Source organism: Empidonax traillii, unplaced genomic scaffold (genome assembly GCF_003031625.1).
Source record: "Empidonax traillii isolate 1590-97213 ecotype Southwest subspecies unplaced genomic scaffold, ASM303162v1 scaffold73:size1297144, whole genome shotgun sequence".
NCBI lineage: Eukaryota > Metazoa > Chordata > Aves > Passeriformes > Tyrannidae > Empidonax > Empidonax traillii.
Genome location: NW_020955266.1, coordinates 1080430 through 1095439, shown reverse-complemented (window position 1 = coordinate 1095439; position 15010 = coordinate 1080430). Strand labels below are relative to the sequence as shown.

At 47.9% G+C, this 15010-nt stretch overlaps 1 protein-coding gene across 19 annotated transcripts in view; it reads left to right on the top strand.

The window, feature by feature from the left end:
• CACNA1G (calcium voltage-gated channel subunit alpha1 G) overlaps positions 1-15010 on the top strand; it is a 145901-nt gene that overhangs the window by 65788 nt on the left and 65103 nt on the right. For all 19 annotated transcript variants that reach the window (XM_027880666.1, XM_027880660.1, XM_027880662.1 and 16 more), the window contains exons 11-13: positions 12841-12992; positions 13529-13714; positions 14858-14972. In XM_027880666.1, coding sequence (XP_027736467.1) covers positions 12841-12992; positions 13529-13714; positions 14858-14972 — 453 coding nt within the window. The remainder of the gene's footprint in view (positions 1-12840; positions 12993-13528; positions 13715-14857; positions 14973-15010) is intronic.

The following is a 15010-nucleotide window of genomic DNA, read 5'->3' as shown; positions in this document are numbered from 1 at the left end:
TGTGGGCTGTGTGTGCGTGTACCACCGGGAATGGGAGGCTGAGCAAGCTCCCGTCATCAAACACCCTTAAGGCAACACAGCTCCTTAATTCTTTGGCTTGGGAGAAATAGGGCAGGGGGGTGTGGGCATCTGCCTGGGCCAGTGGTGAGTCCCAGAAAACAGCTGGATGTGAAGAGGAAGATTTTTTTGTGCTGGTTTTTGGGTAAGAAGGGTGAAGGGAGCTGATAAACGTGGGGGGACTCCAGACGCTGTGGGTGGTTGCTTTCTTTAACAGTATTTTGAAGCTACTAGTGTTCCAGATTCCTTTCTCCCAGGCATTTGGAGGGAATAGTGGAGCTTGTTTTTATTAGTTCATCTGCTGAAGTGGCGGCAGAGAACAGAGAGGTGCTTTTTTGTAAACTCGGGAGGCTTATAGTCGGCAATTTCATAATCTGACAGTTATGAGAGCAGGAATTAGAGGGGGGAAATGCTGCACCAGGCCTTTCTGCAGAGATTATAAACACCAAAACGTGATTTTTTTTTTTTCTTTTAGAAGAGCCTTTCCTAAAAGTGCAAGTGATCAACTGTGTCAAATTTATCTTTGCTGGCTGATGTTTGCAAAGACGTGAGGGGTCTTGAAGAGTACTTGACTCTATGACTTTCTATATTAAGCTCTCTGCTTATTTAAAGAATATTTACCTCTTGGGCTTTCCACATGCCACTGTGGGCACACCAGGCTATATTAGGGTAAATATTTTGAGGACATGTTTTAAGGTGTCATGCCAAAAACCTTATGTTGTTTAGCAGCCCTTTGGTACAGGGGAGAGGATGCACTAGCAGCATCCTCTGTGAGAGGAAGGATGGGCTGGAGGTTGCTCAAGAAGGAAGAGGTTTCTGCCCTCCCATCTGTCCTCAGCAATACTAGGTGGGATTCAGCAACTCTGGGACCACCAGAGCATCCTGAACTTCAAGACAGGAGCTGGTGACCTGAGATCTTCATAATAGCCTGGGAGAAAAGTTTGCTCCTCTGGAGGTTTGACAGCTCACCTTGGGACAAGCAGCCTGGAGGGACCATGCTTTTCTCCAAGGAAGATGCCTGGAAGACTTAAACAATCTTTCAGTCACTTGCTTAGCAGACTCAGCAACCAGAGAAGGCCAGGTTTGGGATATGTAGGACAAGAGTGGTTCTCTGAAGGCACATAAAAGTGAGTGACAACTGTGAGTGTGTTGAAAACACTGGCCCCCACCTCTTGCTGTTTATTTGTATTCACCCATCAGTCAACCTGGCCAGACTGAGCACCCATGACCAGGGGTGCTGGGTGCACGTACCAAAGGGAGTTCATGTCCCCAGGAGCTCCTCTTCACAGACCACCTTCCGCAGTAAAGTCATTGCCAACACATATTTTACCCTCATCTGGCTGAGGCTTCAGGAACTGGATTCTCTCTTAAGTTCCTTTTGACATGAGCTCCCTGACTTTCTGTGGTGGTGCATTGGCAACACTTTCTCACTCACCACCAGGTTGTTTCCACCTGGTTCCTGCACGTGTGTGAGCCACAGATACACCTGACTGGGCGTAACTCTGCTGTTTCCTGCCCATCCTTCCCACCCCACCCATCCAGCTCCAGCTCCTGCTGTTCTGGTGGCTGGGCTCGGTGGGAAGGAGGCAGAGTGGTGTGAGGTGCTCAGCACTCGCCACGTCGCAGCTGCTGGGCAGCAGTGTGAAATTTTCCATCAGGGGAGTGACAACCAGATTGCCACGGATTATTAATGTGGCTGCTAAATAGCTTGTTTTTCTACAGAGATGAGGCAAGATGCAGGTAGAAACTCTTAGCTTTGGGTAGAGGAATATAAAGGTGATTTAAAGGTAGACTCCAGGGGATTTTAAATACACTGTTGAACCAATTGACTGATTCGCCTTAGGGAAGCTGAGCCTCTGCAGCACTGCGGGTTCAAACGGCTGGGGCTTTGCAAAAGCCTGTTCTGCCATAGAGCAGGAGTAAAATGTGCTGCTAAACCAGAGGGTTTCTTTGCTGCTTTCCCCCCAGCCCTGGCTGTAAGCCAGGCTCTGTTCCATAATGTGCTGCTTTTATTTTCCTTTTTTTTCCTCCAAGTCCTTTCTTGGAGTGAAATGCAAAGGCTTTAGTACAAGGCGTGATGTTGGACTCCTCAGCAGGGGAAAGAATTCGGCAAGGGCTTCCTTGAGGAAGGGCTTTGGGGTTTTGTTTTTGTTTTTAAAATCTGGTTCATATTGAGCTGCCTGGCTGTTCCGAGTTTCCTTGTCTGAACTCGCATTGTATGAACTATACCCTACATATTCATTTGTTTAAATAGCACTTGAATTTCAGCCGCCGTCTCTGCGGTGTTTTGCCATTGTTAACATAACAAGAAAGAGACTGGAGAGTCCTCCACCGGCCTCCCCAAAGATGCAGTTGGTTCAAATCCCTGGCTGGAGCTTGTGTGGAGTTGGATCTAGATTGATCCAACACCCCAGTGTCTCGGAAGGAAGGAAGAAGAAATTGGTTCAGACCTGTGGGGAACCTTTTGTTAATTCTTAAAAGCAAATTGGAGAGGTGACAAGGGTGAATGACTCTGTGGGACAGCACCCAAGGAGAAAAGCTCATCATCCATGGGAGGCAGTTCTTCAAGGAGGTGGGATGAGGCAATGCCTCACATCCCCCCAGCCACAAGTACAGCTGTGAAGTACCCCCACCTACAGCAACATGTTGTAGGGATCTACAAAGCCATGGTACCCCAAGCCAAGGTGTGTAAACTCCTTCTGCAGGAGACAGGAGCAGCCTAAGTCCGTGGCAGTATCTCAGGCTGAATTCCTGGTGCATCCTGCTGCAGGGGAGTGTGCAGAGTACAGATGATGTAGAGTTGTCACTGGTAACATTACGATCTAATAGCTGCTGCAGCACGGAAATATCAGCCATCTGTGCCAAGGAGTCAAAGGAAACCTTGCTGGCATAATGCATTAAAATGTCTATTTGTGTAAACATTTGGGGATGGAGAACACGGGAGTCATCTTAATCAGTGTCAGAGGACATGAAATTTTCAGGTAACCAGGATAATGCAGAGGGGAGGTGAAGGGTTAGAAAACTTGCCAGTGTGGAGCAACCATTAGGCTGCAGGTTCAAGCATTAATAATAGTCACCCAGATGGTATTTATGTACTTCTGCCCTGAATTCAATGTGCAGGGAAGAAGGTAACTGAAAATTATTAGCTGTCATGACACCCACTGATTGATTTCTCTTTGTGGGAGGAAAATTGGACTGTTCCATGGAGAAGTGGTGTAAGGGAGCTGGGCAGTGGGAATTTGACAGGCTGGTGCCCCACATCTTGGGATGCTTGAGTGCCCAAAGTTCTGAGCAGGCTGGAAGGCAGCAGGTCTGATACCCATATGAACACTGCCTCAAAAGATAAGGGCATCTTTGGGATCAGAAGCTCCCAGGACTTGGTGATCAAGAGCATCCTAATTTCCACCAGTTTAGAGTCCAGTTGAGTGTTTTGCTGCTGGTGGAAGACAGATGTAGATTTGTCATGGAGATTGCTCCTTTGACATCCCTATGTGCCAAAATGAGATCTTACCAAGTGCTCATTCACCCCCCCCAGGAGGCTGTGGAGGATCCAGGGATCAGCTGCAGGTCACCCTTGTCTGGCTGCATAGGGCACTAGTGGGAAACACTGTGTGTCCCCTCCAGCCTCCATGGCTCCTTGCCAGGTCAATCCAGGACATCTAAACTTTGACCTCTTTGATCTGCATGGATTTCTGTCAGGTGTCCAAGTCAGGGTGGAAGAGAATCCTTTATTTTCTTTTTCGAAATATTTTTTTGTATCTCTTCCACCTCGTTTGAGTTGTTTCCTGAGAGTGCAGGGACTCAAAGACCTGTTCCACATCCAGACAGCAGCTGGTGCTGCACCAGGGGCTCTCTGCATCACACACCAATGCAAAGCAGTGCTGTACCCCTTAACCTTGCACCCTGGCTGCCTTACTGCACCTGGGGCCTTAATAGTACAGCCCAGCTTTTCTCTGTGGTGTGATTTCTAATTTGATGCTTCCCTTTACGAATCTGATCTACTGGGCTTCGTTTCAGAAGGGCCCTTACACAGGCGTGTGCATCCCTAAATCAAGGAGACAGCCCTTCCCTGCCCAACTTCCTTCTGCCCCGGGCGCTTCCTGGGAGCTCACAAGGTCTCGCCCTCATGCACTGCCTTCTCTTCCTGGAGGTATCTCCACTTCCACTCGGGTGCACATCCCATGTCTCTCTTTAACTCCATTACACATCTCTCCAGCCCCGTGCCAGCTGGTCTCAGCCAAGCGATCAAAGCCTTGGCAGCGCAGCAAGGCTTTCCCTCCCTCGGCGCCTGCTGGCTTTGCCCGGCGCAGGGCTTGGAGCTGCCTCCAGCTTAATTTCTCGGCACTCCAACTGCACAGGGCGCTCCCGAGGCAGGAAAATGAAGTGCCCTATGGATTCGCACGTGCTGCATTCAATGAGCAGAAATTACTCTTATTAACGGTTTGTTGTTGGAGACCGGAGGAGCGAAGTCAACGCTAATGGAAGCCATCGGAGCTGGTAATCGCTAGGATCGCTGACTTCAAAACCAGCTCTCTGTTTGTCGCTGGGGGTAATTCTTTTTATGGACCTTGGGGGTTCTTCTGCTTCTCGGGGATTTGAAGGGTTTATGAGATCTTGTAGGAACTCGCGTGCTTTAGTTGACTCACTCACGAATCTCCTCCAAGGGGTAAAAAATACAGGGATTCCATGGCCCTCTTAGTCATTAAAAAATTATCTGTGCGTAGAAAGCAGACTTCATCCTGGTTCTGGAGACTGAATGATTTGAAAATTAAATGAGATTTCATGCAACTGGAAAGGGTAATTTTTTTTATCAGATAATTCAGTTCTCTGCATGCTTTAGGAATGAGACTATGTGGATTCCTTGACACCTGCTAAAGTTTTCTTCAGCTCCCTGGTTGGGGAGGCATAAGTGTCAATCCTTTCCTGTTAATTTAGTTCAGAGGCTGGAAATACTCAGGCTGCCTTAGATCCTATCATTACAGCTGTTGTTTCAGCTGCCATCCATACCCTTGTGTTATCTCTGCTCAGGCAGCGTTGAGAAGAGACTCCAGCTCAGTGAAATGGGAAAATGATGTATGCTTTCAAAACTCACTCCATCCCTGTATAGATGAAAAATCGCTGCTCTCTGCAGATAGCCAGGCGCTTCTCTCTGCTCCTTCTTTGATTATTGTGGTTGTTCCCCTTGGATGGGAGCCAGCAAATTCAGCTAGAGCATCTGGAGCACCCTCAGCTTGCACCAGCAAATGCTTTTATCTATAAGCACTTCTGGTTGCTGATTGTTGGTGATGATATCCAAGGGATCAGTCCATTTTTGTCCCCAGTTCTCCTGGCAGAGTTTGGTCCCTGTTGCCACCCACGACTCTGCCCTGCTGCTGCACCCCTCATGTCCTCAAAGAGCCCCTTCCCACCCTGCTCAGCCCCCAGTGGGAGCAGGAACAGGAGCTGAGCACTTTTTCCCTCATCTCTGCTGGATTTCAGCTCTTTGTTATAATTGTTTTTTTGCTGATGCTAGGAAACAACCGGCTTTTCCCCCATGGACGTCTGTCAGCATTAGAGATAGTGTTACCAGCATCAGAAACCTGGCTTCAGCAGAACTGTGCAGGAGCCCTACAGTGACAGCCTTTTACTTTCTCTTTTTTTATTTCCTCCCTCCCCCTGGTCCCTTCTCAAGTACTAATGGGGAGATAAGTTTCAAACTTGGTTTAGATTAACCAGAAATAGAGGGCTTTAAATCTCAAGTACTTACAAGGTGTGACCAAGTGGAAATGCAGCTTTTGTTCGGCTTAAGCTCCTTCGAAACCTGGGCAGAGGGATGAGCTAGTTCATGTTTTTCTTGCATTTTCTGGGATAATATTCATCCAGAAATCTCAAGCTGAGAGAGATAAGGAGTTCAGGCAAGAATATCTGCTGTGTCTCTTGAGAGTGGTAAGGAGAGCCCAGCCCCAGGGCTTGGCGGAGGAGAACATGGTCTGTGTGTCCTGTTTCTGGTCCTGGGCAGTGATGGTTTATGGCAGTCTCTTCAGGGTGGGTTCCTGTGGTCCTCTGTCAAGCTTGGGGCTCATCTTCTCATTTGCACCCCGGTCTCAAGTTAGACAGGAGGTGCATAGGGACATATGAGCAGTGGGGGCCAGGTTGTTGGCCACGGTTCCTCAGCAGGGATGTGCTGCAGAGGAAGGCCTTGTACCAGAAGGTGCCATGTCCACAAAACTCAGCTCCTTCTCTCTGCACATGTGGGGTGGGAAGGGACATTTGTTGACTGGAATGGGAAAGACTGGGTGGAAGGCGAGGAGATTAGTGGCAGTGGTGGAAGGGGAGTCCCTCCTGTGCAAATAGCTCTGATTTCTCCAAAATAAAAGCTGCTTTCCTCCCTTTCTTAAAGCATTACTTGCCATGGCATGAAATATTCAGCCTTCATTCAGCCCGTAAGAAAATCCTCCTTTCCCATGCGGTGAAGGGATGAAACTGGACTTGTTTGCTTGTCTGTCAAAGTCATTTCCTTTAAATAAATACCTATAAATCCTGAATATCCCAGCAGTCCTCCTCCCGCCCGCTGAGCAGCGAGCGCACTGCCCTTTCCGTGTCTCCAGCCCCGGAGGAGCAGAGCAAAAACTGCTACTTTCTGTTTCCTTTAACCAGTTTGGCAAAGGATGAGTAGAGGAAGCCTATCAGTTTTTCTGGGGCTCTGATGAAGCACGGCTCAGGTTCACACTGCTGGACCCAGAACAATAGTTAGAGCCCGATACCTTTTAAGGAGCCCCAAAGACAATAAATGTCATTGCTGAAAATATGCATGGATTGAGTTTCTATTTATAAAGCCACAAGCAGCTCTGGAGCCAACAGGAGCTGTATTTTCTGCACCAAAGCAGTATTTTGGATGGCTGTGGCTCAGTGGGTGCACCAAGGCAGGGGGAATAACATGGATGTGATGAGGGCAGCGCATGGTGAAGGTTGACCGAGGACACAGCCATGAGCTATCCATGGTGGGGAACTGAATGAGGGAGAGGGCAAAGAAACGGAACCTCATTTTGTTAATTAAGAACTGCTTCTGTTCATCACCATTTCTTGCATTTTGCCCCAGGACTTGTGGTTTGGCTCCTATTTCAAGGTGGACCCAGTGCTTGCCTGCACCCATGTGGAGGGTGGAGAGGATCCTAGCAGAGCAGTGTCAGGTTGAAAATCCCATCTTTATGTGACCCATTTGATTTTTTTCATATGTATATATATTAAAAATCTGCTAGTGATGAGTCAGTAAAACGTTGTTGGTGTTTCCTGTGAAATAGCTGAGGTCGCTATTTTCTTTCTGTGTTATTTTTCCTTAGTTGCCATGGTAATGATTTCAGAAAGGTTTTATTCTGCAGCCGTTTGAATGGGTTAGAAGTTTTCACGGTCTTCTGGATCCACTCACAGAAGCAGAGTGATATCACAGAGATATCCCTCGGGATCAGGAGGGATCTGCCTCCTGGCTGGTCGCCCCATCCCTCCCTCTGTGTTGAGACAGAGTGGTTTTTTTTCGCTTTTATTTTATTGTCAGCAAGACAGAGAGGAAAGACCCTGGGGTGCTTTTGCTCTTTTGTGCTGGCATCCCAGGGGCAGAGGCTGGGCAAGACCAGGCTGGGCTGCAGCCTGGAGCTCGCTGCATGGGCAAGGGGGCTGTGGGATGGATGGATCAGTGCCAGCCATGCCTGTGGCACTGGGTGCAGGTCTGATGATGGTGAAGAGCCTGTGCCCTATATGGGTCACTGCTGGAGGAGGGCAGGAGTTAGAAGCCTTGTAAGCTCTGTGCACTGTCTGCCAGGACACTTGGTTGCACTGCATCCTGCAGCAGGGTTTGTTTTTCAGGAACTGGGGAACACAGCCCTCAGGGCTTGCACTTTTCGTGGCCCCAGCCCCTGTCCTCACCTTTTTCCCCACTTGGTGCCTGCAGTCTCTCTCAGCAGACACCTCGGAGTCCTGTGCACAGGAAGGAGTAGCATGTCCCCAGAGGAAATTGGACCACGTCCCTTCTGCCTTCGGAAAACTCACTCATGAGCTTCTACTCAGTTTTAAAAAGATGAAAAAAAGGAAAGAAATGTCTTACAGCCTATTTCCAAATGCTGAAAAAGGACAAGGTGCTGGTGCAGCTTTGAAATACCTCCTGAGGCACCCTGGGGACATCTTCTTTTGCCTCCTCCTGTTCACCCCTGCAGTGCCCTGCTTGGTGCCAGACAGCCCTGCCTGGATTCCCCAGGCAGAGAGCATTCCCTCCTCTCTGCCACACTTGTGCCTTGCCAGGCAGGGTTAGGGCTGGGTGTGTGCCCGGGGCTCACCTCCTCCCGCCGCCTGCCATGCCGTGCGGTGTTTCTGAGCGATGCTGCCCTGTCTGCTCGTATTTCATGTGCTGCCAGAGCTTGTCAATGTGCTGTTTGGTACATCAACAAATCGACACTACACAAACAGAAAGCTAACAGGGAATGATTTATCCAGGACAACACGTCTGTGTGTCCAGCAAGGCGAGATGTCCTGGAAACAAAATTCACTATTTACCGAGGACTCATCGGAAGGGCTGGTGTTTCGTGCCACAGCTGAATCGTGCTTGGATCTCACTCTTTCTGGGTGTTGCTTGTTTAATCATAGGATGCTTTCCTTTTAATTAGTCACTGCTGCTACTGATGAGAGAATTAGCAGACTCTTCTTTTAATGGAGAAGCTAAGGCTGTGGCAGCTGTGCTGTAATGGGAGTGGTGGGCAGAGGCTTTGTGCTGCATAGAAACACCAGGCTGTGCACCTCAGGCTCTGCTTCCTGCAGAATACCCTTTTTAGGGTGGACCTGGAGGTTTGGGGTTTTTTTCCACACAATATATCATTTAGTCAAAGGAAAGGATGTTACCTCCCCCAGCTGCTGTGTTCTGGCCCTCAGAGGGGAAAGCTGAGTGATTTTACCGTCTCTTTTCCTCCCAGCCCAGCGAGGACACACAGAGCTGGTTGTGTGCCAGGAGTCAGTGACTCTCTGAGGTACATCATGTCTAGAGCTGGTCGATAGTGTTTTGATTAGACAGTTATTGTCAGAAAATGGCAGTTTATCACATTTGAAGCTGTTCATGGAAGAGGAGCATTTTCAGTGAACTGGCCTCAAAAAAAAAATCCCAACTTTATTGGAATATATTGTCTGAGATATTTGAAGTGTCCATGTGAACAGCTGGGGAACAGAAAGTTCCATGTTCTTCTTCAAGCTGACTTTTATTTATGTTTTTTAATTTTGGTTGATTTACAGTATAGAGCAAAGGAATAAAGGAATGGGGACTGAAATGGAGAGAAGAACTTCCAAGATTTTGTGCACAGTGTTTCATTTTGCCAAGTCTGACACTCTGCATTCCTGTTTGGGATGGGATGACAATTTCAATTTCAGTGGGAGAGAAAAAGCCACGTTCCTGCTTGTATTGTAATGATGTCTCAGGAAAAATGTCTCAGACATGTTTGTGATTTCTCTAGAGCAGAAACATCTTATAACTAGTCTTATTTTCTATATACATCTGTGGCTGCATGAAAATCCCATTGCTGGCATTCTCAGATGGGGCTGAATCCCCACTGCCTGGCTGGGTTCCCCTTGGGCAGGATCACAATCACAGCCCACCTCTGTTTATATAAATAAATCCCGGTGGTGCTCATGGCAGGGGTCCATGTGGGTGCCCCATGGACTGGCTACAGTGATGTGTCCCTTGAAAGGGATGTTGAGCTGTTGCAGGGGGCTCATGAGCTGCCCTGGGGATCATCAAGCGGGACTGAGGGTCTTGGGGGAGAGTGCTCCACAGCTGGCTGTGAAATCCTCTGAGTAATTTGCATCATCCCATCTCAACTCTTTAGGGATATGTTGTTTCCCGGAGCAAAATAACTCATCCAATTTCAGCCGGGGCTGGTTGGGGTGTGCTTGCAGTAGAGGATCAGGTCACCCTTCCCAGCAGAGCTCCAGGCTGCTCTGGAGACCATTCTCTGTTCCTAGATGAGTGAAAGGGAAGTTTTTCCCCTCTCTTTCAACCAATTTTGGCCACTGATCTTAGATTTTTGGATTTTAATTCTCACCTCTGGTTCACGAGATCCAACTCTTCATTTTTATTATGTCTGCCCAATATCTGAAATATAAAAAATTATTTCCTGCAAAGCAAGTGGAAAAGAGTGTCTGGAGGAGGAATGGGAGGACAGGTAGCTTTTTTAGGGTGAAGCAGGGGGAGATGGATGGATTTGGTGCTGCTGTGGGTGCTGAGCCTTACCTTGTTGCACAGGCTGATCCATTGCCCTGCCACATCAGTGCCAGGGGTATTTGGGGCTCTCTTGAGCTAGGTGGTCTGGGAGGGATATTTCATGGCTTGGGGGGACCATGGCCCTTCCAGTGGGTGCTGGAGGTCCTGGGAGAGTTGCAGGGTAAGTGCTGCTCCCCCTCTGACTCCCACATCACCCAGCTGTGCCCTGCCAGTGCCTCCCGGCTGGATTTACACATCCCAACAACATCTCCAACCAGAAGGTGCTCATGAAGTGTAAAGTTTCATTAATCCGTGCTGTTAACATGTCATCCCTTCCAAAGCTGCTGGATTTTCCATGTCAGCCTCCATGAGGGAGGAATGTTGTGGCTGCCTGAGATGCTGGGCGCCGCTTACGCATTGAGGGGCTTAACTGGGTTGTGCCTGCAGGGCCAGTTAGATTTGGCAGCGTCACCACAAAGAGGGAACAGAGGGTGGAAATCAGCCTTCAGGGCCCAGGTTAGTGGTGCTGATGGATGAAAAGGAAAGCTTCCAGGAACATGTCTCCTTTCCAGCAGGATCACTGCGGTATTGATAACCGCACAGCCTGCCTCGGCGCTGGGGCGCTCCTGAATGAGTTGGCTTTTTTTTGTGACTAATGTAGACTTTCAGCTATTTGAAATTGTCCTGAGGTGCAGCTTGACATATAAGTTCTCGGCCTATTTATTACTTTGTATCTGAGTGTTCCCATAGGTACGTGGCTTTAAACCAGGGCTGTGTTTAATATTGGGAGCTGGAGCTGTATTTTAGCTGTAGATCAGTGAGCAGGTGATTTGGGCTGTGCGTATGGCGTGTTTGGCAAACTCTAGCCAAGGGATCTGTTCCTCAGCGAGGCTGTTTGATGTAAAAGCTGTGTTCAACACCTTCTTTTTTTTTGGTGTTTTTATTACATTTTCTTCTAAGTGCTGCTGTTTCCCCCTTCACTGTACCGTGTCATTGCAAGCTCCCACCAATATCAGTGCAAGTCTGCAGGGATTACACTACCATGCTGAGATAACATCAGACCAGTTTGGGTCCCCACCTAACCTCACACTGGGTTGGAAGAACTTGAGTTTCAAAGGCTGGGCCTGGGTACTTTAACCCTGGGAAAGAGAGATTTGAATGACTGCATGGATTTATCTGTTATTTGCCAGTGTGTAACTGTGAAGCCTTTGATTGCTGTGGTTTTGTGGGGCTCCAAAACACAGTTGACAAGTGCTGACCCTGCTCCTGAGTCCTCCCCTCTCATGGTTGCCATGGTGTTGGGGTTGGGTCACCTCAGGTCAAACCCTACAGCTTGTGCTGTGGTGTGGCAGCTCCTGGTCTGTTGTAGGAAGTCTTTGGTCAGTCATGAAGGTGTTTCACGTAGCTGTTGGGTGCAGTCAACTGCATGTGCTGCACATTGTCTTCTGCTCATGGCGTGGCTGCTGTGAACGTGCACATCTGGCCATAACCCAGCGCGGTGTGCAGGCATCTAAAGCTGCACTTGTGGGGGTTTAGAACAGTATCTGAGTGAGTTAAATGCCAAACTACCCAAGAGGAGTCCAGCACCCGCTGTGTGTGAGGTGTTTCGTGAGCTGTGCCAGCCCACTGCCCTGCGCCACCTCGGCGTTGCTGACGTGACCCCTCGGCCATCTGCCAGCGGGATATCGGCTCCTGATTTTAATGAAACCTCTAAGTAGAAACATTCAGTTGCGACCGTGTGTTGGGGTTATATGGGGAGAAGGGATCTGATACTGAGGATTCTGTTCCTGTCTTTGCCACTGACTGATCCTAAACAGACTACACCACCGGTTTTTGTCTTCCACCATATGTTTTCCGATAATGCCCGCCCACCCGTCGGGGAAAGCACAGCGCTGGGCATCTGCAGGCATTGTTGGGAACCCCCCTGTGAAATATGCTACAGAAACATGAAAGGTATTAATTTAGGTCTAAGACTACTGGGAGTCTGTTTGTTAAGGTTTTTTCATACCTCTGTTTTTAAATTACCACTCTGGAATGCCAGGATTGGGCCCTTCCTCAGTAGCAGATTTGGGGCCTCCTGGTAACGAGAATTTTTTTAAACCATTCCAGCTATATCACCTCAGATCTCTGCTTTTGAAAAATCTTAGCTTAAATCTTTTGATGAGCTACTAAAAAACAAAACAGGCCCTAAAGGGATATTTATGTGAGAAAACGATCCAACTTTCCCTTCTGCATAAGAAGAATCAGTTTGGGGGATGTCAGAGCATTAAGCCTCAGTACATGCCACTTCTGCATAAACCTCCTGAGGTGGTACTAAAGCTCTGATTAATGTGAAGTCCATGTCTGGATTTACCTGCTGAATTTACAACAGGTTTCTAAACCTTAAATACTCTGCTAGTATTTTTCTTCCGTCTCCTGGGCTTTGAGTGAGCTATTGCCATTCTCTCACCACACCATCAGCATCAGTATTTTCACACTTGCATTATTGCAGCTTGTTGTGTTTCCACATGTGATTTTGGATATCAGGCTGTGCTGCTTACTTTCTCCCTTTCCTCCTCTTCCTTCCCCAGCCAGAGGAACTTACCAATGCCCTGGAAATCAGCAACATCGTCTTCACAAGCCTCTTTGCTCTGGAGATGCTATTGAAAGTCCTTGTTTATGGTCCTTTTGGCTACATTAAGAATCCATACAACATCTTTGATGGGATCATCGTGGTGATTAGGTACAAATCTTGAGCTTTCTTTATGTGTGTTTCTCCTCATTTGGCTGTTTAATTAAACAGAAAGTAATGGAGACTAGGCATAAATACCTTCCTGTGACACTTTACGCTTCTCTCTGTAAATTAATGCACTTAGACACGGTTGCTAATACACACCTTGGGATTATTTTATGGTCATTTTAGAGAGAGGCCCCAGCAGAAAGCTATCAGTCCTGATGTCCTGGGAAGGTCTGGGATCCAAATGGCACAACCAGTGCCCGATTAAATATCTCTCTGGTTTTCTGGCATGTGCAAAGGCTGTAATTGCCCCTGCAGCTGCAGCCACTGATTTGCAGGCGTATTTTTGACACTCAAGCAGGGCTCTGCTCTTTGCAAGCCTGGACAGAGTCCAGATCACCGTGGGCACTGGCAGCACATCTCTGCCCACTTTCCACCCCTCTTCTCTCCGAATTCCACCCTCCCTGTGCTTCCTTCCCTCCATGCCTTTGCATTAGGCTTTGCCTTGCCATCCTGCACTGACCTTTCTGTGCCTTCCTCAGCGTGTGGGAGATCGTGGGCCAGCAAGGTGGAGGGCTCTCAGTCCTGCGCACCTTTCGGCTCATGCGGGTGCTGAAGCTGGTCCGCTTCATGCCAGCCCTCCAGCGCCAGCTCGTCGTCCTCATGAAGACCATGGACAACGTGGCCACCTTCTGCATGCTGCTGATGCTCTTCATCTTCATCTTTAGGTGAGCGTTTCCCATTCCCCGTCGTGAGAGTTGCTTTGGGATTTTAGGTGGGATCCCGTGGTGGGATGAGGAGATGACAGTCCATACCCGGACAGGCCTGAGCTGAGCAGTCCCAGGAACAGCACTGCTGGCCAACAATGGCAGTGGCTTGCTGCCCTGATTAAATTATTGTAGTTGGCCAAATGAGACATTTGTCTTTGCAAAATGATTTACAAGGAAAGTCTTTCAGGCTGGACCATTCCTTGATATCACCCCAAGATAGCTGTCCCTTTACTTTCTGACTATCCTGGTGCGAAAAATATTGCCAAGGTGAGGGTGATGTTCCTACAGAAAAGTCAGATGTGGTGGTGCTTATGCTCTCACATGGCCTCTTCTTCTGAGAAGTGGAATTGTTAGAAATAGGCTTGGCATAGCCTTGTATTTTTAGATTTTGGTCTGGATCTTGAGAAAACCTTGTCTCCTTCTACAACCAGCTATGGTGTTCCAGCAATCCAGGCACTGGGAAGGCTGAAGAAATCCAGTCTCTTCTATGAAATAATGTCCTTTCTTCCAGTGAGACTTTTCACTCCAAAGCTGCCGTTTGCAGCTTTGTGGTGCTCAGTAGAGCTGTAAATAATTTGATTATTCAGGTTACTAGCAGAGAGCAGGGAAAAGCAGATTATTCTTTTAGTATCTATCTATAATGAAGGGTATTCTGTTCTCTTGTCAAAATCGAAAAAGCTACTTCAAGTCCCCTGATATGTCTTATTCAGGCATTTCACAGAAGCCCTTTTTGTCTTGCTAATTCAATTGAAGCATATTTTGCTGAAAATGTGTCATTGCAAAACAGAAAGTCAAAACATTTTGTTTAGAAAACGTTGAAAGGCAATGTTTTGACTTAAAAAAAAAAAAAATGAAACAGAAGAAAAAGAAGGAGCAGACATACTTTTTGGTTGAAACTCCTTGACAGATTTGACCTAAATTCACAGCTGGTTTGCGTGATCTCAAGGCATGTTTTTCAGCAAACAAAGGATTCATCTTAAAAAAAAAAAAAAAAGAAAAAAGAATCGCCCAGGTGAAATCAGGAGACTGTCAGCCCTGCTGTATCCTTAGTGGTTTGTATCATGGTCCCTTTATTGAGTCCCTGCTTCCCATCTTGTTCAGCATCCTGGGGATGCACCTCTTTGGCTGCAAGTTCGCGTCGGAGCGGGACGGCGACACGCTGCCCGACAGGAAGAACTTCGACTCCTTGCTCTGGGCCATCGTCACGGTTTTCCAGGTACAAAATGGAAAATGCAATAACTGATGGATGTTTTG